The 25,351-nt window shown below is 49.6% G+C and overlaps 1 protein-coding gene across 2 annotated transcripts in view; it reads left to right on the plus strand.

Moving 5' to 3' along the window:
- The window catches only part of GMDS (GDP-mannose 4,6-dehydratase), a 436,237-nt gene that overhangs the window by 169,786 nt on the left and 241,100 nt on the right, over nt 1–25,351 (plus strand). For both annotated transcript variants that reach the window (XM_027523951.1, XM_027523952.1), the window contains exons 5-6: nt 20,884–21,076; nt 22,011–22,115. In XM_027523951.1, the coding sequence (XP_027379752.1) occupies nt 20,884–21,076; nt 22,011–22,115 (298 nt within the window). The remainder of the gene's footprint in view (nt 1–20,883; nt 21,077–22,010; nt 22,116–25,351) is intronic.

Raw genomic sequence — 25,351 nt, forward strand, 5'->3', positions numbered from 1 at the left:
GCATCTCGACTTTGTTCATGACTGGTATTTAAGATGAGGTAGTGTGTCCATTCTTTCCCCTATATTTTGGGTCTTGAGTTGAAGAGGGTCAGCATTTGGGTCCTTGGAGTGTCTGGTTATAAATAGATTGGACAAGCAACAAGGGGCCACCGCTTCGGTGATGGCCCTTTCCAAATACTTAAAAGCAAAAGATTCATCAAGTAAAATCGCCAGAAGCAGAAGCCTGCCAGGCTGTAGAATGTGATCCTCCTGATCAGAGCGCGCCAGCAGGATGTGGGTTCCTGCTCTGCACCCGATTAAAGGCGGGCACGCGGCTCGGCTGCGGGAGGAAGCCCAGGGCACGAGGAGGAGGGGCTTTCACGAAACCTTCTCCATTTGTTTAATTTTTCTAGATATGCATAGCAGAGAGGCACAGTTTCAAGCTTTGCATTTTTCAGTAACATTCCATCTCTGATTTAAGGAAAACGAATCTACGTGTGATTTAAGCAAAATGTCTTCCTACGCGAGTTAGACGTGTCATTTTCAGGCAGTTCTGTTATCCTAGGTTTGCAAGCATCCTCTTCAGGCATTTGTTGCAGCTATTAAAACAGCCACTCTTCTTCACTTATAGTCAATGATTCCTCCCTATTGAGTTTCAGTTTTTATTGTTTCCCATTAAAGCGTTCTCTGATGATTTCGATTTTTTAAAAAAATATATACATCTGAGTTCATTGTTGTATTTTCTTATGATTATTAAGGCATTGCAAAATGTTGTCTGTAGTTATTTTAATATTTTTATGAAGTTAAGCTAAAACTCTTGCTTCTCTAAAAATAAATTTTTAGAAAATTGGAAACATTCCACCGACCTAACTTAAACTGTAGAACTGAGAAATTGTTAAAAATTAAGATTTTTGTACTAGAGTCTAAGCCTTGCTGTTGAGCGCCCTGTCTTTTCTCTCTGGTGTTCCTCCCACCAGCAGTGGGAGGGAACTCAGTCCTTTCCCTCTCCGCCAGCACTTGGCGGTGTGGTGTAGACTTGGTCATTCTAAGAGACCTGCGGGCGTATCCGCTTGTTCCGTTTGCGTCTCTGTGATAACACACCGTGTGCAGCATCTTTTCACGTGCCTGCTTGCTGTCTGTGCGTCTTCGTGGTGACGGGTGAGTGCTGAGTCTAAATCTTCTGTGTTTATTTGCCGCATGTGTTCTTGGCCTTATCTTTCTTTCTTTGTGTTGAGTTGGGTATTTTAAAGTTTTAGAAAATCAAATCTTCATTGTATTTGTCTATACGTCTTTGTTTAAATTCTTAGTGAGTGCTTTAGTGCGTTTTTCATACGCGCTTTTGTCTTATCTCTCTCTACCTGTACTTGGTGAGGGTGGTGGTTTAGTTGACTAAGTCGTGTCCAACTCTTGAGATCCATCCCATGGACTGTAGCCCGCCCGGCTCTTCTGTCCGTGGGATTTCCCAGGCAAGAACACTGGAGTGGGTTGCCATTTCCTCCTCCAGGGGAACTTCCAGACCCAGGGACTGAAACTACATCTCCTGTTTGGCAGGCAGATTCTTTACCACTGAGCCCCTGGAAGCTCCACCTGTCCTTGTACACGGTATTAGACCACTTCCCATATAACGCAAGGAGCTGACAGCAGTATACTTCCGTTTTCTCATCCTGGTCTTTGTGCTGCAGTTATTTTCATAGATTTTCTTCTCACGCATCTTTTAAATCTTACAATCTATTGTTATTTTTGGTTTAAACAACTTCAAAGGAGTTTTTAAAAGAGTATTTTTGGCAGGTTCCTGGGAAGAGCAGGAAGTACTCCTTGGTCTAAGATTCATTCAAAATCGAATGTATTTTGGCCTTTTTTCTGATAATGGCGTATAGATGTGGCTTGAGGAAATGGTAAGCTAAGTTAGGTTCTATCCCGGTATCTATAGGATGCGCTTCTGTTTTTGCCCGGCAGTGTAGAATACTAGCATCTGAGCCATACATCCACATGCTCGGGTGAGCTGTCAGCTACTGAGCTCAGGGAGGGAGCAGGGGAGCTGTGTCGGGAGCAGGGGAGCTGTCTCAGCAGCAGGGGAGCTGTGTGGGGCTGGCAGAGGGGGCTGGCAGAGGCAGCCTGGGCGAGTTCAAGCCCACCCTGTGACGTATGGACCCCATAGGCATTGAAGAGGGACCCTGTCATAAACAAGAAGTATGGATGTAAATAGTTAGAAATTAAGCTGTACTTTAATTTTTTAAATCAAGAATGAATAGGAGAAATAAGAAGAATCTTCTGTATTCAATAAAAATGATGTTGAAAATAGTTTTCTTCTGAGATTTAGTGCCAGGAAAATGTTTCTGTGTGATAAAAAACTGGTGTACACTCTCTTCAAACAATGAGAAAAGATGATACGGTTTCCCGCATAGTTAGTGCCTCTTATTTCCACAGCAGTTTTAGATGTAAACAAGATTAGAATTACAAATGTTGGAGTTTGTATTTCAGAAGTAACGGGGTAGAAATTATAATTTTAAAAATATTCTGAAATTAATTATAAAATGAAGCCATAGCACACAGTCGTCGTAAAACATGCTGCTCTGCATTTAAGTGCTGATGTTTCATTTATGGACGACCAGAAAAGATTTGTGTAACCAAATACACAAGACATGAGAATATGCCCATTGGCATAGCCAGATTCACTGCTTTCCTGAGAATCCTACAGTCATTGGAACATATTTTTCTCCTAAAATGTCATCAACTTAACTCTGAAAAGCTAGAGGATGTTTTCAATGGTGCAGATGGCTTTAAACTCCAAAAACCAAGAAATGAAAAGTTTAGACCCTTTTTTGGGAAAACCTAGTAAATTTGAGAACATAGTGAGTAAACAGAGCCCTGAGCTATATAGTCTCGCACTCAAGAGAAAGTGAGTGAGAGAAGGGGAGTGGCAAGAGGACATTTGTTAACCTGAGAGGCACATTCCTCACAGAACTTTTCATTATAAGTAACCAGGAAGATAACATTCCCCAGAGGTTCATGTGCTTCGAATTGTGTCATTTTTTTTTTTTTTTCCAATTAGAGGGCAGTTCCTGGTGCATTATAAAGGCATCATTTGCTTTTACCTCAGTTTTCCTTAGGTGAGCTTTTTATTCCCCACAAACAAATAAAAAGGACTCTACCTCAAGGATGATTTGAGGGGCCCTGAGGCCCCAAATTTCATTCCTTGAAGCTGTCAAAGGATAAGTGACTCACCAATCACAAATTGCTCAGATCAATCTGGGTTTTTTTTAAGCCTCTTGTTAGTTTCTATTCTGTTTTAAAGAGTACAAAGACTGCTCTGTGTAAAACTCTCTTTTCTGTCACTTTTTCTCAACCTCAAGGAAGAATTATAAGACAGGAAATTATATCACAGCAGATCGGTGTTCCCCTTTTAGGAAGAACTTACACTCAGGGTATTACTCAAACCATTTCTACACTCAAGGGCAAAATATCTGCAGTGCACCCTGGGAGTTGTGCCCCTCACTGCTTTGAACACTGTGATTGAAAACTTTATGCACTTTGGATACATGTAAATGAATTTAAAGGTCAAATTGATGTAAAGTAATTTTGTGATGATTGATTTATTTGGGGGAAAAGTTAAGTACTTCGCTAGCTTTTTAGTTACAGAATGGAAAAGGTGGTGAAAAATTACTGGTGGGCAGACAGGGTAGAATGATGTTGAAAAGTGTGTTTTTAGTTAATGCAGAAAATACATAAGACAATGAAAACAACATGTAAAATATTCATCTTTAGGTTTAGTTATTGATAATTAAGAATCTATTTAGAGTTGTTTAAAATGCATGGCTGTGAACAATGATTCAGCACCCACTTCTTGTCCTTTATCTCTGAATCCAAACGATTGGATGACTTCTGCTTTTCTGTCACGGGGGTGGGAGGGCGTTGGGGTGGGGGGCAGGGGGCGGGGCGTGGAGAAGTGGGCGGGGCGTGGATGGGGCAGGGGGCGGGGCGTGGAGAAGTGGGCGGGGCGTGGATGGGGCAGGGGGCGGGGTGTGGAGAAGTGGGCGGGGCATTGAGGGGCAGGGGCAGGACGTGGGGCAGTGGGGCAGTGGGGCAGGTCCTTCGGGCAGAGCTGTTCTGGTGCAGCCGGGCAGCCTTCTGGACTCAGGTGGTCGCGTTGGAAAGGAGGGCAGGGGTGATGAGTGTGAGTCTGCCGTGGGGGAGGGATGAAAGGGACCCTTGGGAGCACGAGGTGCCTCGGGTAGAGGCGGCGGTGACCCCGACAGGTGAGGCGAGCCCTGCGAGGCGGGGTCCAGGCTTCCCCCGGCATCACCAGTTTCTCACGGCCCGAGCTGACGGAAAGGAAAGCGGGGACGCTTGAGTTCAGACGCCGAGACCCCGGCTGCGTAGAGGGGAGCCGCGTGTCTGCCCGCTCGAGGCCTCTCCCTTTCCAGAGCTGGCGTCAGGGAACCCGCAGGACTGCTGACCGAGCCTTCTGGTCCGAGGTCGGGCCCCGCACTGGGCGCCCTGAGCCCCAGTGATCCCTCACATATTGCACAAGGCCCAGTGTTTTGAGGTAATTTAAAACCTTATTAATCCGGACCCCATTGAGTCAGGATTTGAGCAATTCCAGACGCAGGCTTGTTAAAACTCACCGTAACGGTCGCCTAGAAAAGGTTCCACTAAGCAAACTCATAGCGCAAACACGATTGTAGCAGGAATGTTCCGACTACTTAGAGCGGGGCTTTGTTTATAAGTGGTCGTAAGTACTTCTTAAGTCCTTCAGAGGCCCCCACTCATAAAGTATCTGCTAGCTCACTGCTAACCACTCTTATCTAGTTATTACATCTATGGATTGATACTGGGTAAGATTTTATTAGTTTAATTCCAGTTGCTGTATTTTATAGACAGTTTTCAGCAGCTAATGTCAAACATCAGCTCAAATAATTGTCTAAAGAGCAGCATTAAATCCAAATACCAGAAACCCACTTAGACCTTGCTGAAAGCCAGGCTCTGTCTTTGTGTCCCTCGCTCTTCTACCCACAGTCTTTATTTCCGTCAGCCCCGCCCTCTCCCTGCAGGACTGTGAGAAATGTCAGTGGATGCCCGGCTCAGGGGGTCTTTTCCTGCTTCCTGACTCACCGAGCACGAGTCTGGAGCTTTCCTGTCAGCCTTGAGGCAGTGATGGTTGGGAAAGCCTCAGTCAATGACAGCATTGGACCAGCCCCAGAGGAGGGAGTCCTTCCGTCAAGTCTTCAGTGTCCAGCGGCTCAGAGGCTGTCAGAGTTCCCTGGGATAATATCTTCTATCATTTGGAAGGACGACAGAGGATGAGATGGCTGGATGGCGTCACTGACTCGAGGGACGTGAGTCTCAGTGAACTCCGGGAGTTGGTGATGGACAGGGAGGCCTGGCGTGCTGCGATTCATGGGGTCGCAAAGAGTCGGACACGACTGAGCGACTGATCTGATCTGATCTGAAAATGAGAGAAATGTTCATCTTTTTTTTTTAAACCACATTGCTGCACATCATGAAGGATCTTAGTTCCCCAACCAGGGATTGAACCCACACCCCCTGCTTTGGGAGCTTCAAATCTTTTTTTTTTTTTTAACATTAAAAAATTATTTATTTTCAACTATGCTGGGTCTCTGTCGCTGCGCTCGGGCTTTCTCTAGTTTCAGGAGCTTCTCTCTCATAGATTCTCACAGCGGTGGCTTCTGATGTTGCAGAGCCCAGGCTCTAGGGCTCGGGCTTCAGTCACTGTGGGGCACAGGCTGAGATGCCCCTTGGCATGTGGGATTTTCTGGACCAGGGATCAAACCTGTGTCCCCTGCATTGGCAAGCGGATTCTTAACCACTGAACCACCAGGGAAATCCCAAGAAAAGCGTCAATTTAAACACTGGTTGATGTTTCTGTTTCTGGCGCTTGCTGACCAGAGGAGTGTGTCAGCGTCAGCTCAGCCTGTCCTCTGTCACTGCCCTAGATTTCTAGCGCCACAGAAGCACGTGGTGGGGGGTGTATGATTGGTTTGAATCCTGGCACATCGGCTTATCAGTGCTACGATCTTGGGCAAGTCCTTGGGCTCTCTGACCCACGGGAGCCCCCTGGATAAAAGGTGCTGTGGACATGGCCTTGGTGCTGAGTCAGTGAGAGGGAGGTGCGTGTGGTCCCACTGGAACCAGGCGCTTACCTGCTGCTCTGTGAGTGTCAGTAGCCAACCGTGCAGGGCGGGGCGGGGCTGTGCCCCGCAGTTCTGTATCCAGCGGTTCACATGTGGGAGTGACAGCGAATATGGACGGGAGAGGAGACACTGCTTCAAGGGAGGAAAAGGCTCCGTGGTCTTGGGGTTTGTGGGTGATGAAAGGGGCCTGTGGTGACGCTCATGGGAATCCGCGGGGCTGCGGCGGGAAACAGGTGGAAAAGTCAAGTTGGAGCCCGCTGGCGGAAGGCTGTGCAAAGCTGCCTGAAGTGCATCAGCATCTGGGAGCCTCTGAGGGGTCTTGAGTGAAGGAAGCCGGGCCCGGGCAGAGACGAGGGGCAGGTGGACCACTGGTTAGACCGGAGGACCTCAGAGAGAGGCACAGGGATTCATAACTGGTTTAAATGTTTGCAAATAAATTGTCCTCATAAAATATCTATACCAAAATATTAAGCTGTTAATGTGTATCTGACAGCCTTTCATTTCTGTGTGTGGGCACAGAAGGAGCCACTGGGTTCCCTCCTGACCTGTTGTGTCCGTGGCTAGAACCGTGTGTCCTTGCGCTGGTGCAGCCGGGCTGCAAGTCCAGTGCCGCGCATGTGGTCCTCGCGCTGCCAGTTCGGCAGGCGTCTCCGCTGGCGCCCTGTGGCCGCGGTTCCTGGAGGCCTGGAGCGTGCGAGGTGGCTCTGCCGGCAGGGGTGGGGCCCGGCCGTGCTCCTTCCTCTGCTGCCCCTGGAGCCCCCGGGCGCCCCCGCTCCTTCGCCAGGTCCCCTCTGCACCGAGGGAGTCAGGTGCACCCAGCGGAGGGCTCTGCGCACCGCCCCTCCTGTCCCCCACTCTTTGGTCTGGTCCCCGCAGCCTTCCAAGCCCTTGCCTCTCTCCACTCCAGCCAGGGAGCCTGTGCCCTCCGTCTGCCCAGAGACACCCCATGTCCTGGCTTCCCACACCCCAGCTCCCCCGTTTCTCTCCCTCTCTCCCCCTCCTCATTCCCTTCATTGATGTGTTTCTCAGGACTTTATCTTTCAAATTCTGAGACATATAGAAACCCCCCAGTACAATTGTATTGTCTAATTCTGTTGCATTCCTATTTTCACTTTATACATTTAGAAGCTGGAATGTTGCTTTGTGTTGCTAGCCTACTTTAAAAAAACTGTACAAAGTATCTTTTTTTGCTATTTTCTGGATTTACTCTTTATTTGATGTTAGTATTACCACTTTTACTTTATTAGCATTTGTTTATAGCATTTTTTTCAATCTTTTTCTTTCATGTTTCGGGTTTAGATGTCTTGAAAATAACTTCTAATTAAGCTTTTTAAAATACTTTTAAAGAACCTTTGAGTCTTGATTGGAAGGTTCAAGGCATTCACATCTATTTTAATTATTGATCTGTTTGTCCTAATTTGTCCTAATCCCTGCCATTGTATTTTATGTTTTTTAAAAAAATTATCACTTTTTTCCTTTCTTTCTTTCCTTCTGTTTCTGACGTCTCTTATTTATCTAATTTTCTTTAAGTTATGGTCCACCCCCAAGCTGTTTAGAAGTTCTGCATTCCAACTATACTTTGCTGGTTGTTTCTCATAAGAATATTTGAAAGTATGAATTCCAAGAATTTAATAGTATCTGCATGTTACTGCATCTTTGCCAAGGATGAAAGGAAATCTTGTGCATGCTTTTTGCTTAGGTCCTCTTTCCTACTTGAATCCTAGGGTTTTTTAAAGAAATAATCTATATTTTAAATACTGGGTCAGCTTTTTTTATCATGTCTTTTTTATTTTACTGTCTTTCTGAGCAATTGCAGTTTATCCCACAGCTGCCTTGTTGGACAGGGTTTGGGCCGATTGAGATTCTTATTATCTTCCTAGTTTGCCACTCACTGCTTGCATTATTCATCACCATTATTTTCTCTGAAGTACATCCTCAGGTAGTATGTTTCCTGAGAAGAATGCGTTGGCACGCTTTCCAAGTCTTTTCATTCAGAAAAACGGTTTTCTCTTATCTTCACGGTTACTGTGGCATCTTGTTCCAGCTCGGGGGTCACGGTCCTCTCCCTCATCTGTGTTTAGCATTCAGGATCGTCTCCGCTCCCCATGGGTTTCCTCCTTCCCTGCCCTCCTCTTCTCCTGCTGGGGGCTCATGGCGACTTTCTCCTTGTTTTTGCAATGAGAACCCCCCAGGTCTGGGGTCTGGTCAGCACCCGGGGGCCTGATGCTCAGAGGGTCTCCCTGACCCGGCGACGGCTCCAGCTCCTCCCTGTCAGCTCGCAGCTGTGGGCGCCCCTGGCCGCCACGTTATGCTTCTCTGGTGTGCGCAGCTATTCCTGTATGTTTGGGGAGATTATTGACTTGGAATTCAAACCGAGACTTTGGTTTTCTTAAGTGTTTTATTAGGTCGCATGTCACCACTAGGCATCTCAGCTGAGTAGCCGTATTCTCACTTTCCTCACGCTTTCTGGGTCCTCCATTTCTCTGTGTAATTTCACATGGCTCTTGTCCTGCTTGGAGGTGACGTGTCTTCAGAGCTTCCTGAGCCTGCTGCTTTGGGGCCTGCCCCCTCTGATTTGGATGCTCTGCCCCCCACAGGGTGCCGCATGCTCCTTATGGAGCGAGGTGTGAACCCCCCAGCGCTGCTGGTTGGAGAGGCCCCACAGCACCGTGGGTCTCTGCTCTCCCAGGGGGCCTCTGCCCACCAAATGGCCAGTGGGGACAAACCCCGCAGGGGTCCGCAGGCCAAAAGGGGGGCCCTCCCCTCCAGGTGCATCGCCTGGGAATGAAGCAGAGAGTCAGCCTCTTCTAGGAAGACCGCAGTGGGTGGGTGCTGAGGGGCCTGTGACTTGAGCCTGAGATGGAGGCCCCAGGGTGACGTCGCCTCACGTGCTCAAGGAGTCGGCAGCCTCTCGCTGCCCTTCCTCGGGCTCAGGAGCAGCCTCTGGGCCAGCTCTGTCCTCTCTGGGCACTTCCCCCCTCCACCCTGTAGTGGCCTCTCCCCAGCCATCAGAGCAGACGGGCAGGAAGAGGGGAGGGGTCATCAGGCATGAGCACCAGCCTCCTGGGGCGCTGTGGGTGCCTCTTCCCAAGCTCAGGGTTGGGGACATTGCAGGAATTACTGGGGAATTGGTGCAGCTTCCAGAAAGGCTGGCGTCTCGCTCCTTGACTGGAGGTCTGCTTAGCGAGTGTGGCAGAAGTGCTTGGTTTGTCCCTCAGCTTCCGTTTTCTCCTCATGGGTACAGTTCTGAGTTTTTATCTGAGTATATCGTCTTCTATAATAATTACATTCCCAACTCCCTTTATAATTTGTTTGGGCATGTGACTGCATTCTATGAAATTACTTTCAAATAGACATGATATCTGCTACAGTCTATAAAATGTGTGTGTGTGTGTGTGTGTGTGTGTGTGTACACAGAGGGGAAGGGGAAGAATCTTCTTGGTGGGAGGGTGGATGTGGTGGTAGGAATCTTGGCAGCCGTTTTGGACCAGGGCTTGGAAGCTTCATGAAGTGGATAGCAGAGCCATGGAGAGAACTGGCATCCTTAGTGATTGTGGCGCTACCACAGACAGACTTACACAAGGGGAAGGGGAACTTTCAACTTGTGTCAGCTTCTCTTTTTGAGCTTTTCTTTCACTTTGATGTGAGCCCAGTCCCAGCTGATGGAGGCAGTTTCTTGGAGCAGGGACGAGGAGAACTGGAGAAATGGCAGAAAGGGCAGCTGCGAGTAGCCCCCTCTTGCTGGTCTGCAAGGCTGGGCCCCAGCAGGGACCCCAGCAGTGAGACTCCATGGGGAGGAAGCCTGTCACAGAGTGGTCAGCCCAGAGCCTGATTTCTCCTGCTGGGAGCTGGGCAGAGGTACTGCTGCCCCCGCCTAGGCACCCTGAAGAATTCACCCCCACAAGTTATGCCAGAACCAGCTTCTGTTCATCAACCACCGTGTGACCCAGCTGGTTGTTCGGTGCAAGAGTGGAGAAGAGGAAGAAGCTGGAAGCTGTGGCCGCAGGCAGTTAAGCAGCAAATGACATAGGGTGATTTCAAGGTGATTGCTTCTTCACAGGGGAAGTCCTCCTTGTCTCTGAGCGCATGGGCTCCCCCTGCGCCTTCCTTGTCTGTCCAGCAAGGGGGACGTCCTCCCCGCCTGGCAGCGAGGGCCGGCCATCGGCCCTGGCTCACCTCAGTGCCACGGATCCTCGGCAGCCTGGCTCCTCGGGCCTGTTTATTCACTCCCTCCCTTGCAAGTGTTGTCATCGCTTGCCGAAGCTCTGATTGTTTTTAAAGAGGTTTCAGTGTTTCTATGTCACTGTGTGTGTGTGTGTGTGTGTGTGTGTGTGTGTGTGTGTGTCCTGATATATCGTGGGCTCCTGGACAACAGAGGCAGAGCCTCATTCATCTTTCTGTCCCCAGACTCTGCTCGGTACCCAGGCTTGGAAGCATGCCCTCCGTGTTTGCTGAAGAGTGATGTTTACTTTGCTTGGTAGATGCTTTGTGAAAATTATAAGCTACAAGTTATGGAACATAGTGCCTCGTTTACCTCATGGGAAGACCAGAATTATTCTCTCCTTTTAAAAACTGAATCCATGTGTTTTTTAGCTGCATTCTGAATGAAACAGGCTTGTATGAAAACTAGGCCACTGTTTGCAATCCTACACCTATGGGGAAATACATTCCGAATGGTGGAAATGGCCTAAATATGTACTGCCATAGGCAAGCGGATTCTAAATCACAGCCAGCCAGTTTTTAGAAAAAGGGAAGCATCGTCCTGGTATTAAATTGCAGAGAGAAACAGGGGCACCGGCTCTGTGTCTGGCTTGTGCTGAGGAAGCACTCATGTGAAGGCACACCCGGGGCGTTGGTGGCACTTTGGTTGTTTCCCGTTATTATTATTCTTCCCCTCGTGTTAATTCAAGCTCTGCTGCTTGCCGGCTGTGACCTAGGCAAGCTCCTTCATTGCCCTGAGCCTCATTTTTTCCAGATGTAAAATAGATACAAGAGTAGTTTCTGACTCACAGATGACTGAGTACTGGAAGAGCACTGGGCAGGCGCCCAGCGCCCAGCCGGCCCCGGAGCCTCACGCAGCTGAGCTGCGGGGGCTGCGCGCGTCTGTCCCTGTGCCCGCCCCTTTGCTCAGGGAGCCTCACGGCATCCGTGTCACCATGCCCTGCCTTCCCCGCACGCCTCTCACCTCCTGGGACTTGCTGCGGGCCTTCTCCTTCACATTGTCTCTCCTCTTCTCCCGTCACCGGAGAGTGAGCCCCGCAAGGGCAGAGACCTTTGTATGTTTCGTTTGAGTCTGGACAGGGCCTCAAGAGTTGCTCTGTAATACTTAACTGAATAAACAGTAAGAGGACTTAAAGTGGATCGGATGCTAGTTTTGCAAATAGCATGACTCAGTGTATCTGAAGCAAAAAGTGAAAGTAAAATAAAATGTGAGAAACTTGCCCGTCAGAGAGACACTACAACTTCCAGTGGATTTTACGTTTTGAGGGTATTTTATCTGGACGTATTAATATGTAGAAAAGAATGAAAACCAGATGAAAGCAGGTTTTAAACATTCCTTTCCCACATTCTCTACTCTCCTTCCTCCTGGCACAAGTAAGGGGAATGAATGGGCTCTCCTTGCACATCTTTGTACCCGACTCCCCGGCGGTTTCCCGAGTCCCTGCTTTGCGTCTCCGTGTCCACGCCGCAGTGACGATGCTGGTCCGGCCCAGCCTGGCCTGTGCTGTGTGAGCAGACGGCCAGGGCGCCGTGCGTCCCTCTCCGTGGAGGGCGGTGTTGGTTCAGACAGCAGCACAGTCTCAGGCTCAGCCCTTGGTTTCCTGTGCTGTCATAGAAGAGGCTCAGCATCGCCTCCGTGAATCGGGGCCCAGGGCTTCTTCACTTGTTCCCTCCTTCTGTCCCCACCCCGACCCTCACTCTCAAACCCTGTGTGGTCTGAACCTGGCACTTTGGCAGCGTGGTTTGGAGACGACCCTGGAAGATGAATTGCTCTTACCAAGTCTCCCTGACAGCTGCCCGGGTCATTAAATTAACAGCAGTGAGGGGAGTGACAAGTAAAACTCAGGCCAGACTCAAGTTTCCTGTTGGGGTCAGAACCCTGGTGCTCCGCAGGGTCTCGGGAGGCCTGTCCTTCGCCCTCGGGGCATCTTCATATTGCCGTTGTCTTTCTGTGAATTCTAAACCTTTGTGTAGAAGTTTGAAGATAAGCTGATGTTAAACCATTGTGGCCATGCTGCACTGCATCCTTATGAACTTAATTCACCTGGCTTTGCTGCTTAGTTAGTAGTGTGTACTCTGCTCTCTTTATGGCAGTGAAAGCCTGGCTTCATAGGGGAGACTGTTGGCACTGCCTGCAGATGAACGCCAGGGTCGCTGAGGGTGGCGAGCTTAGCAGCGCCCAGGCTGCGGTGTCTGGCATCGCGGGAGGTGCCCCTGCTCAGGCTGGACCTGCCCAGACCGCACTGGCACTGCCCAGGCAGTTAATCTCCAGGGCACCTGTAATATTTCAGGGAGGCAGAGCAGGTACCAACATCTCATCTTACTCAGAGAACTCCCAGGGAAGGTCATTTTCTCAGACGTTTTTAAGAACACAAAGAACATCATTTGCAGATTACCTATGATTTAAGACCTTGTCTTACTGTAATAAATCTTAGAGGAAAGTGATGTTCTTTTGAATAACAGAAATGCTGAAACTTGAAATTACTGGCACTCACTAGTTTTCTAGGTCATCCACTTTTCAAGGCGTCATAAATATGCCTAAGCTTTCTGCATCCAGACACAAAGCAGTTCTGCTCGGAATACAGCCCTGCGTGCGCCCCGGGCCGCGTGCACTTGCTGAGCCCCCTGCTCCTGCCAGGGCAGGCTCAGGGCGGCGAACTCAGGCCGCCTCTGACTCTGGGGACCTGGCTTGTATCCAGCTCTCGTTCCCTGGTCCATCAGCCTTCCCCACCTCTCTCCCTCCCTTCACTGCATCTGTGTGTTTGGGGCGACATTCCTGGCTCTGTGCTAGCTGTTGAAGATTGAAGAAACCCAAGTCTCACAAAATGTGGCCGTTCTTTCGTGTGTACTTTTGCTGTGGTGTTTCTCGGCGTCTTTTCTAAAAACTTTGCCTGTCTTCAGTCGCCACAGTTTGGATTTCACTGACTGCTTATTTCCAGTATTTTCAGTCTTTTTCACTCTGTTATTGTTTCATTTTGCCTGTTTTCAAAATTTTTTTCCTCCTTTTAGCTGATGTTATTAATTTTTTGGTCTCTTTGGGATATATATGAAGTCAACATTAAAGAGATATTAAGGGGAAATATTTAAGGTCATTTTCAGAATGTGCTATTATTTTCATTTCCTCTTGTGTAAATTCTCTCTTGAATTGTAGATCTTGGTTCTCTGTTTAGCATGAGTAAATAATTGTTTTTGAATTATTTAAACTAAGGTGTTTGAACTTCATCTGAACGCTGTGAGGAGCCATTCTACTTCAAGAAGAATGTGGCCTGATTAGATTTTACATTTTGGGAAGATCATTCTGGTAGCGTGGAAGATGGAGTGTAGAAAGGCCAGGACCAGAGGCTGGGAGATGTGTTTGGAACATTGAGTCTGTGCAAAGGTCATGATGAGAGACCCGGGTGTTCGGGGGTAGACTCAGCATGGACATAGGGGTCACGAGGAGCAGCTGCGTTGTGCAGGGTGGGGTGCCCAGGCTGCCTGGACGCCCTTCTCCTTCAAGGCCAGCCCTCTTTCCTGCTGCACCTCTGGCCACGTTACTCACTGGCTGCTTGGAATAGAACGTGGAGCCTTTGTTTCCCTTGCTTCCACTGACCATCATGTCAGTCAAGAGGATGGTTGCTGGACACGTGTGTGGTGTCCTCAGATATACAGAGGAATAAGCCTGGAAAGGACTGTATGTGGGAGAAAGGGACTGAGGCTTAGGTTGTTGACAAAACGAGGAGGAAAGCCGAGAGTTTTGACCAGTCGTCGTCAGCACCTCCTGCGGCACCTTCTCCTCACTTGTCACCACCCGTCACACACCTGGAGGCATCTCTGCCTCACCCAAGGAAGCTGCTGTCACAGCAAGCTGCGTTTCCTTCTTCTGAGAACTCACACACTCATTCTAGTGCTTTCTTTCCCTGCTCAGCTCTGACTTGGATGCTGTTATTTCCCCGTTTGCTCTGAACTCAGTTTCCTCTTGGTCTCGTGTCTGTTGGCCTGACGTGCAGTCTGTGTGGCCATCTGTCCCCCCACCCGGCCTCCTGTCTCTGCTCAGTCACATCAGCTCACGGACCCCAGGGAGACACATGTGGGCAAGCATCCCACTGGATGGTGTTCAAAAGAGAGTAAGACATATATCCTGTCCAGCGTGACCTCCGTTTTCCTGTAAAATCTAAATTTTGTACCACACAGCAGTTTCAATGTGGAAAAAACCCCATGAAAACACAGAATTTTTTTTCACATTTTGAAAGCGTATGGCTAATACCTGCTTCTGCACTTTTTTGTTATAGAAAATGCCACTTTTAAAACGCCATTTAATAGCACTAAACACATACTCAAAGCGTTAATAGCAGCAACGCTGTTGGCAATGATGCTTTCCCCCAGAGCCTGCAGTCGCTGAGCTGCCTCAGCCTTAGGGCTGCCCCAGGTTTTCACATCATTTTGCTCCTGTGGGAGTGACTCCGGTCTAGAACGGACACTGGGGTTTAGAGAAAGGCGTTCTGAGAGGAAGGAGCGATTTCGATGTCCCTGTCCTTTCTGAGGAGATCTGCCGTGTTTGGAGGTATTGGAATACTTGGCTCCTTTTTATTCGTGTCCTCACGGAATACCACCCTGCACTGGGCATGACGGAGAGCAGATGGAGGTGTGTGCCTACCCCTAAGACCGTGGTTTCTTTTATGCACAACCTGCTTCTCAAGAGCGTGGGTTGCTCCAGAGGGAGCATATTAAGCAGATTGTTTTTCAAAACACCGCTCAGCTGAAGACGGACTTCTGTTTTGTTAATTTAGTGCCTAATCAGACTTCAGTGAAGGGTGTGCCCCGTTCAGGTCTTCTCGATCCTAATGAGCAGGTTTATCATCTTTCTATTCATATCCTCTATTATTTAGCAGCGCCTGAGTCACTGCACCCACTTCCTGTCTCAGAGCTCACAATGGAAAGAAATCTCACCTCTCGAGCCCTCTGCCCGCGTAACGGCTGCTCTGAGTCCTCTGGACTCTCGGACTCTGTGCCTGCAGAAGGCGCTCCTGGAGGGTGGTGACCGGAGGCCTCCCCACGCACAGGCGGGGGCACTGCCTTCTGTTCTGCGTGTCTGCTCTTCACAGTGAGACTGCTCCTTTCTGATTCTCAGTCTGAGCTCTGTGGGGGACACGGGGTCTGAGGGTGTGGCTGCCGTCACCTCTCTCTCTTTCTCTCATCTAAATGCACGGCCTCCTCGGTCCAGCTTTCAGTGTCCTGACGTGTTTTGTTCATTTCCCCCAGTGGCTTAGTATATTATTTCTTCTAAAATTGGTACATTATATGCTTATGTGCTATGTTTGGAAGAAAAAGCACCTCAAGAGAAATGGAGGCAAAAAGGACAGAAAACCATTTGTGCCCACACGCCGCGCTGCTGCTGTGGTCTGTCTTGAGCCGGGACACTCGGACACACCACTTGCCTTGAGGCTAAATCCCCCTGAGCTGTTAGCTTCCTGCCAGGAGCTCTGGCTCCTCTTCGTCTTAATGAAACTCTCTTCCCTCACAAACGGCACCCGCGTCCCTGCAGCTGTGCGCTTTGTGGCTTCTCGGGGCCGCCTGGCGCTCCCAGCACCCGCGTCCCTGCAGCTGTGCGCTTTCCTGGCGTTCCCAGCAGTTCTCGTTTTGCGGTTGCTGTCCTGATGGTCTGTGGGCTAAAGAACAGTTAGCTGTTTAGATGCAAAGGGAAATGCCGAATTCCTACTCCAGTGTGTAGTAGTGGCCACTCCAGCTGCCATGACAGTGGTTGGAAGAGAAAGGGATGCTTTATGCTAAGAGTGGACACCGTTTCGGTCATCCTGTGCATTACCGAGCCACTGCTCAGACTCGGTCTGTCCCGAGGGCTCCCCGAGTCCCCACTGCCTGCGCGGTGACGGGTGACAAGAGTCAAATCCTGTGGTCACCTCTGGACTGTCTTCAACAGACAGTTTAATCCCTTGCTTAAGTGTTTAAGGCTCTTGGCTGAGTCCCCCTCATGCAGATAATCCCTCCAGTCACTCCCAGGCCTCCTGGCCCCAGGCTTCAGGGCAGTTAGAGCCTCCGTGTGTGTGTGGTCAGAGCCATGCGGAAGACTGAAGTTGTGAACTTTATCAGCTAGGGCTCAGAGCTAGATTGGTCATTCACTTTTTTATTATCTGTCCAAAAACAGTGTCACATTAATGCCTTCATACACCTATGTGGTTTTGGGACTAGTTACCGAGGTCAGGAGTCTGCCGTGATGCAGACCGTAGAATAATCGAAGATGCAGCGATGTGCCGTGTGGTTGTGTGCGTCAGGCCCCGACGTGGGTGGGGGGAGCTTGTTCATGGAGCGGGTGTGGGTTCTGAGAGACTGGGCCGAGGTTCTGATTAGTCAGCGTTTCTGTTCGTCTTTATGGATGAAAAGTGGAATCGGAGAGAAATCGAAACTTGTCCTTTGTCTGTTCCACAAACGGTTTCGTGTCCTGCTGCATGCTGATCAGATGGGTGGGAGGCGGCGGCCCCTACGCGGGCAGTGGACAGACGGCTCTCGTGAGGTTGGAGTTGTCAGGAGCACGGTGCCTGGGGGCGGTTATCTTGTCCAGACACCATGAATGTTCTGATTCCCTCTGGGAATCTTTAGTCCACTTGGAGTATTTTTTAAAAAACCTAAAGGGAAAGGCTCCCCACTCCAGTGTTCTCGCCTGGAGAATTCCAGGGATGTGTAGTCCATGGGGTCGCAAAGAGACAGACACGACTGAGCGATTTGCACTTCCAGTGGAAACTGCGTTGGGTGTGTAGAGTTGCACAGAGATGGCACCCCGCTCCAGGACTCTTACCTGGAAAATCCCGTGGACGGAGGAGCCTGGTGGGCTGCAGTCCATGGGGTCGCACAGAGTCAGACATGACTGAGCGACTTCACTTTCACTTTTCACTTTTCACTTTCACTCATTGGAGGAGGAAATGGCAACCCGGTGTTCTTGCCTGGAGAATCCCAGGGACGGGGAGCCTGGTGAGCCTGGTGAGCTGCCGTCTATGGGGTCGCACCGAGTCGAACACAACTGAAGCGACTTAGCAGCAGCAGCAGCAGTCCCCTTTGTTTAGTCTGGGTAGAATTCGACACGCTGACGGACTAATAACCTTATGATTGTTAGATGTTTCAAGTTATCATTGTAAATGTTTTTGAATATAAATATAATTATAGTGAAATAAGGAAAAGATCATATAAAACCGGGCTTGTGAGTGTCAGGAGGTTCTGGTGTCGGGGCACAGAGAGCCAAGGCCGGGAGTGAGTCCACAGTGCAAAGGCCCGGTTGAAACAACGCCCCTCCTCTATTCTGGCACCATCACTGGCTCCCCAGTGCCCACTGAGCAAGACTGCACCCCCGCCTCCCCCAGTGTGGCCCGCCTCTGTCCTTGGCTTTTCCCGTCTGAGCTGGAGCCTTCTGGTTCCCAGCACAGCCAGGGTGACCCCCCATCAGGGGGCCTCCCACCCTGTCTCCACTCTCTGCGTGGGTGTCTCCTCCCCGAGCCTTCTCTCCTCTGTCCATGCCCTCTCCCCTCCTCTGAGTTTCTGGGCCCCTACCCGCCGTGGTCCCCAGACCCTGCAGCCGTCTCAGCCCCACCCCCTCAGTTCCAGTAGCCTCAGCCTTGAGGGCCCCTCCACTTTCCTCACTGTTCTGTACCCGGAGGCAGGCGGGGGGACTCCTTCACCTTTGCATGTCCTGCACTTAGGATGGGTGCCCTGCTGCTCAGGGTGGACGCCCCATAAACAGTGCTGCCCCTTACCCCAGATCGGCCAGGAAGCCCCTCTGCCAGGCTGCAGCCCCCTGGGCCAGCCCCCTGCCGGCCCCCCCGCCCTGCTCTGATCTCCTCTCGTCCCAGATGCGAGGAGGTAGCTGCCCACTGAGCGCTGCCCGCCAAGCGCCGTGTCCGTGGAGACGGGTGTTTTATTGTTGCTCTCCTTGGTTAATAATCTCACTTGCAGATTCCAGCTCTTTGGAGGCGCAGCAGCGGGCGGCTGCCTGTGTGGTCCCACGTCTCCTGGAGGCAGAGGCGGCGCCCGGGGCCCGGCTGCCTCTTCCCACACGGAGTTCTCCTGCAGCAGCAGCCTCTGAGGGTCTGAGGCAACATCTGTACTCAGGAAACACTGGCTCCTTCCTTGAAATTTCAGAAATCAAGTTTGCTTCCCACGTAAAGTCCACTCCCTTATTAACTGTATGCTCAGGTCACTTAGAAGTTACCTGCCTGCACTTCAGACTCCATGCCATCCTCTGTGTTCAGGTTCCCACTGGTGCAAAAACAGGAAAAACAAGCACGCACGCACAGACACATGGCTCCTGGCCTGGGGGCTCTGGGCCACTATACAGTGGGCGACTAGGGCTCTGAGGTAAGAGGTGACGCCAGGAGGAGATGCTGCCCGGGAGGGGTGTGAGGGTGGCGTGACTGCCGACCTTACTGGGCCTGTGTGGCGTGAGCCCCGTGCCGAGAGCTGGGCTGGTCCAGTAAGCACGCTTCCAGAATCCGCGCTCACGCGTTGCCCTGCGGGGTGCAGGGCAGGCCTCCAGCTCCTCCATCTGGGTCCCCACAGCGCTCTGGGTGGGAGGCTCAGATTTCCACTCCTCTCTGAATGAGGATAACTCTGGGATACATGTTTATATCTTTGAATGTTGATCAGAGCAATCTGCTCTATATTTGAACTTACGTCTCCTATTTTCCTTTGACTTTAAGCTAAAGCCCTGGGTCCTGGTGGCCTTGCCACTGTCCTGATGGGCCTGGCGGTGAGCGTGTCGGGGGCGGCACCTGCTCCTCCTGCTCCTGCTCTCCGGCTGCAGCCTCAGACGGCCCTCTGCTCTGAGCTCCGCATCTTTGTGCAGCGGGACTGTGCGGCCCTTGTTGTAACTGTTATGCCGAAGCTGTGAAATTGACAGAGTTTCTTGTTAATTGTACCTATTTCAGTAAGATTGGGTTATCAACCTTCTTCCGTCTTCTGGTAGCCTGTGTTTTCTCTTAGTCTTTGTAGTTTTGATATTTCTGTGTTCCACATTTAAATCTCAGTGGTTCACATGCTGTCTTCATTCATCCCCCAAACACTAGCAAAAGCCGTGTTTCAGGCCCAGGGCTCCCGCTCAACACAAGGAAACTCTGCCCTCAGGAGCCTCGTTTTAATGGAGAAGCTGGACAGTGAGTGAAGGCTGGGTGGACGGAGGTGCGGGCCTCTGGGCTTTGTGGGCAGAGAGGAGGGCAGGGCAGGCCCCCAGGACGGGGCACACTGTGTGCAGCGCGAGGCTGACTGCGTGCGCACCTGCCTGGGTGTGTGTGCCTGTGAGTACGCCAGGACAGTGATTTTCAGACAATGGTTTTTATTGGTTTAGGAGATTTTAATATTAGGTTAATTTATTATGTTTACAGTTAATTGAAGTAAAAAGCACATTGGTCACATTTATTTTTAAATAAAACATGTGAGAGCTGCAGAGTACTGAGTGATTCCTTAACACCCTCTTCTTCAAAGCCCATCAACTCAACATGCATTAGCATCTTTCTGTATTCAGTGTGTCTTATAATTAAAAGATATGTGTGATTTTAGTCGTTAAATCATGACCGACTTTGCAACCCCATGGACTGTAGCCCACCAGGCTCCTCTGTCCATGGGATCCTCCAGGCAAGAATACTGGAGGATTTCCTTCTCCAGGGGATCTTCCCAACCCAGGATTGAACCCACATCTCCTGCATTGGCAAGAAGGTTCTTTACCACTAAGCCACCTGGGAAGCCTATATGATTATGGATCAGATCAGATCAGTCGCTCAGTCGTGTCCGACTCTTCGCGACCCCATGAATCGCAGCACGCTAGGCCTCCCTGTCCATCACCAACTCCCGGAGTTCACTGAGACTCACGTCCATCGAGTCAGTGATGCCATCCAGCCATCTCATCCTCTGTTGTCCTCTTCTCCTCCTGCCCCCAATCCCTCCCAGCATCAGAGTCTTTTCTAATGAGTCAACTCTTCGCATGAGGTGGCCAAAGTACTGGAGTTTCAGCTTCAGCATCATTATGTATATAATATAAGGTACTAAAAAGTCATGCTTGTAGCTTAATTAAAAATAGAAGATAAAACAGTTCTTTTAACAATCAACTGTGTTCTAATCACACGTTCCTGAACTTAATCTGTGCATAAAAATTAAACGGGACTCACTGAAAATGTGGATTCCTAGCCACCTCCCACCCAGAGATTGGTTCCAGCTGAATTTTTCGGGGACACCCAGGCACCCCGATGATTCTGTGGAGCAGAGGCTTGCGTTTTGAGAAGCCCAGCTCCAGGGCCTCCAGCCTGGAGTTAGCAGGCGATGTATGTGGTTCAGGCATTCCCTGTGTTACCACAGGGAATTGATACCACTTTCTTAAGGTATTTTTTCATCCACCTGATGTTAGAAACAGATGACATCCACACTCTTACTCTGCTGCTGGAAAATAATATTTTCCCACAAACAGAGCCCTTCCGAGTAGCAGTTGCGGCCGTTACCTCTGAGGGTCTTTGCTGCTGGCCTGCACTAACGTGGCCTCATCGGCACCTGCTGTCTCCAGATCTCGTTCGACCTGGCGGAGTACACGGCCGACGTGGATGGCGTGGGCACCTTGCGGCTCCTGGACGCGGTGAAGACCTGCGGCCTTATCAGCTCGGTGCGGTTCTACCAAGCCTCGACAAGCGAGCTCTACGGGAAGGTGCAGGAGATACCTCAGAAGGAGACCACGCCTTTCTACCCGCGCTCCCCTTACGGTGAGAACGTGTGGCCCCGTCCTGCTCGGGGGCTGGCGACACGTGGTGGGCGGTGGCTACGCAGACAGACCAAGGTGCGTGGCTTGCCGGCCAGACGCCTGTGCGCAGGCAGGGGGTCGTGCTGCCCTTGCCCCTGGGGTGAAATTGCTGACTCACCGCACCCTCCAGACAGAGCGCTGTGAGAGGGAAGTTGCTTCCTCCAAGATTCCTTGTACTGGACTGTTGTGGGTCGAGCTGAAGTGATATGTCTGGTATTTATTCCATTTCCCAGTTTAAATTCTCCCTGAGCTCAAACCCTTAAGTGCAAGTGTTAGTCACTCAGTCGTGCCTGACTCTTTGTGACCCCATGGACTGTAGCCTGCCAGGCTCCTCTGTCCATGGGATTCTCCAGGCAAGAATACTGGCGTGGGTTACCATTCCCTTCTCCAGGGGGTCTTCCCAACCCAGGGATCGAATCGATCTCCTGCATTGCAGGCAAATTCTTTGCCATCTGAGCCAGCAGGGAAACCCTAAAACAGATAGACAAATCTATTGCATCTAATATATTTATAAAAAGAATATTCACAGAAGACTTTAGTGATAAAATTTAAAGCAGCTAGAATATCAAGATTCAGGTTTTTCACTTACTACTCCCTTAAAGAAACAGGGGACGAGGCCTAGGAAAGGTCGGTTTGCTGTGCCGCGCACACTACAGCTGAGTTAGGCTGTGAAGGCATGGGCTGTGGCCGTTACACAGGGAAGAGACTTAAGTATTTCCTTGTTTCATGACTAACTGGCAAAGGAACCTTTATTTTGTCCTTGGCTTTTGATTCATTTTTTCCCTATCTTGATACATCGTGAGCTGTAAATTCTGCAAGTTGTTACTTGTTTGAGTGAAAATCTGTTTACAGTAAGACGCTGTCTTTGATTTGCTTTTAAACATTTATCCCAACAGGGGCAGCGAAGCTCTACGCGTACTGGATCGTGGTGAACTTCCGGGAGGCATACAACCTGTTCGCAGTGAACGGCATCCTCTTCAACCACGAGAGCCCCCGGAGAGGTCAGTACAGGTGCCGATGGGAGGAGAGCGCCTGGCTCCAGGCAGGGACACGTGTGTGTGTGTGCGTGCGCGCGTGTGTGTGCATGGGTTCTACACATGTGCTGTGCAGACTGGGGCCGCTTCACATCTGTTTTTAATGATGCAAGTGTCAGAAGCAGTCGATGAAGACATGGGAATCCAGCCTTGGTTGCCTACTAGCTTTGATAGCGGTTTTATTCAGCATGGAGCTGAGCATGTCCCAGGTTTACCATTCCCATCGGAAGCGCTCGCCGCGCGTGCTTGAGCCTGGGAGTCAGGAGGTGTCCTTGGAGTACGAGGGGCCGGGCGGGAGCCGGGGCCTCTTCCCCATGTCGCTGTTGCTCCGGAGCCTCCACTGTGGAGTCTCCCCTTCCTCACTTTGAATCAGCTGTGTACTCAATATTCCGTCTTTACGTTCCATTCAACAAATACCCAGACGTTTCTGTGCTTCTAGAGTGTGTCTTAAGGTACATTTGAAATCACTGCTTATACTTAGAATCTTCATGTATTTTCTTTTTCAGAGAATCACATTTGTTTCGTTGGCTTGTTGCCTTTGAGACTGTGAGCAACGTGCCAACTCTCCTCTTCCAAATATTAGGCTTTAAATAAGAAAGTGTGTACTCCTTTCATTATTTCTGGTTTACTAAAGCATGAGAAATCTTTAACAAAACATGTACACCTACAAAGTGAAAGTCATCTGTTTAGCTCTGAGTTTTATTAAATCTCACTGTCATTCAGGCTTTCAGCTTGAAAACGAATGAGAAGCCAGTGCTGTAGGTGTTCCGTGCCCAGCAGTTAGTGATGCTTGTAACTCGGTCAGTGGGTCTTTATGTGACTGTGTAGCCACGTAATTAAACCAGCAAGTCAGAGGAAAGGCTGGAGTGGCGTTTGCACTGGTACGTTTAGTCGCAGTGCGTTTAATTTTATAATCGCTTCAGTTAAAACTTCCCACGATGCACTGCTGGAGCATCAGAGCCCGGCGGCCGTCTCTGACTCTGAAGGGAGAGCCAGTGAGCAGGCTCAGCGCCGCGCTGCGGGGCGCCCCGAGCAGCCGGGAGAGGGGGCGCCCGGCCGTCCCCGCCTATGCCCGGGTTGGGGTGCTGAGGACTGACCGTCCGGCCTCCCAGGCGCAAACCCATCAGTGCGTCTTGTCTGCTGTGCTTCTCCCCTCAACTTTTCCACTGGCCAAAAAGCAAACTCAATTGTTTGGGGTTAGGTTAGGGTAGGGAAAAACATTCTTAGTTGTGGAATAAGGAGATTTACAGTTTTAAACGTAAACCCCCCTCAGGCCTCCGTGTGCGCCTCCCAGTGAGAACCGTTTGTCTGCACTGATGTCAGCGACTGTTTAAAACTGTTTATTTTTAAAAGGAATCTTTATTTTTTATTAAGGTATGGTTGGTTCGTAATGGTGTGTTAGTTTCCGGTGTATAATTAAGTGATTTGTATATAATAGAACTGAATATATATATGTATGTATACACACACACACACACACAGAGACGTTTTTCCCATATAAGTTACTACAGAACGAGCGGAGCTCCCCATGCAGTGCAGCAGGGCCTTCCTGTTTACCCGCTCTTCGTGCAGTAGGGCGCACGTGACACTCCTAAACTCATAAGTTACTCCTCCCCCAGCCTTTCTCCACGGGTGACCATAGTTTGTTTTCTGTGTCTGTGAGTCTCTTTCTGTTCCGTAAATACGTTCATTTGTAACATTAAAGCCTCTGCAATAAGTGGTGTCACGTGGCACTTGTCTCTGGCTTCACTGGGTAGGACAGTCTCTAGGCCCATCCATGTTGCTGCAAGTGGCATTGTTTTGTTCTTTCTTACAGCTGAGTAAATATTCCGTTGTGTGTCTACCACATCGTCTGTATCCATTCTTCCGTTGATGAACATTTATGTTCCTCCCGTGCCTTGGCTGTTGCATATAGTGCTGCAGTGAACACTGGGGTGCATGTGTCTTCTCCAGTTTTGTTTTTCCTCCAGGTGTATGTCTAAGAGTAGGATTGCTAAGTAAGATGCTGGTTCTGTTAGTTTTAATGCAGGGGTCTCTAGCCTCAGGGATCTTAATGCCTGATGATCTGAGGTGGAGCTGATGTAATAATAGAAATAAAGTCACAATAAATGTCAGGCACTTGAGTCGTCCTGAAACCATCTCTCCCACCCCCAGTCCATGGAAAACCTGTATTCCATGAAACAGGTCCCTGGTGACAAAAAGGCCGGGGCTGCTGTTTTACGGAACCTCCATGCTGCTCTCCACAATGACTGCACCAGCTCACATTCCCACCACCAGTGTAGGAGGGTCCCTTTCCATCACACCCCTTGCAGCATTTATTGTTTGTAGACTTTTTGGTGATGGCCATTCTGACTGGTGTGGTGATACCAAATAAAACCTAATTAAACTTAAAACCTTTTGCGCAGCAAAGGAAGCCATAAACAAAATGAAAAGACAATGTGCAGAATGTGAGGAAATATTTAGAAATGATGCAATAGACAAGGGATTAATCTCCAAAATATACAAGTAACTCATACAGCTCAGTATCAAAACAAACAAACAAACAAACAAATACCACAAAACACCCAATCAGAACTCCAGTCAAAAAATGGGCAGATGATCTAAATAGACATTTCTCCAGAGAAGACACAGATAGTTAATAGGCTCATGAAAAGATGTTCACCATCACTAATTATTAGAGAAATGCCAATCAAAATGGAAACTAATACTTCTTTTTTAGTTTAAAGAAAAGTAAACCGTAGAGGGAGGTTATGGGGAGAGAAGCCCCCTTTCTCACCAGGCGCCAGCCCCACCCTCGGGCCTCGGCTGACTCTCCTGCAGAAACAGCCCAGAGGCCCCACCTCAGCACAGACGTGGCGCCGTGTGCGCACAGCGCTCCTCGCCGTCACGCACGGAGGTGGACCTGCAACGCACACCACCTGGTCTTGTTCTGAAAGCCTCTGACATCATAGTTCTTATTTCATCCATGTAATTGAATAATGGAAAATGATTAAAATAGTGGTATGTGTGAAAATGATGTGATACTTGCTTGATAAGATATCTAATAGTGAATACCCACAGCATTTCTTGAAACTTGGAAATTAATCTTCATATTAAATTAAGCTGATAATACTGTTGTTGTTTTGTCACAGTTAATTGTTAATTTTTTGAGATTCTTTAGCAGACTGAGAATTCCTTCATGGTAGGGAGTGTGTTATAGTCTT

The sequence above is a fragment of the Bos indicus x Bos taurus genome, chromosome 23 (genome assembly GCF_003369695.1).
Source record: "Bos indicus x Bos taurus breed Angus x Brahman F1 hybrid chromosome 23, Bos_hybrid_MaternalHap_v2.0, whole genome shotgun sequence".
NCBI classification, from domain to species: domain Eukaryota; kingdom Metazoa; phylum Chordata; class Mammalia; order Artiodactyla; family Bovidae; genus Bos; species Bos indicus x Bos taurus.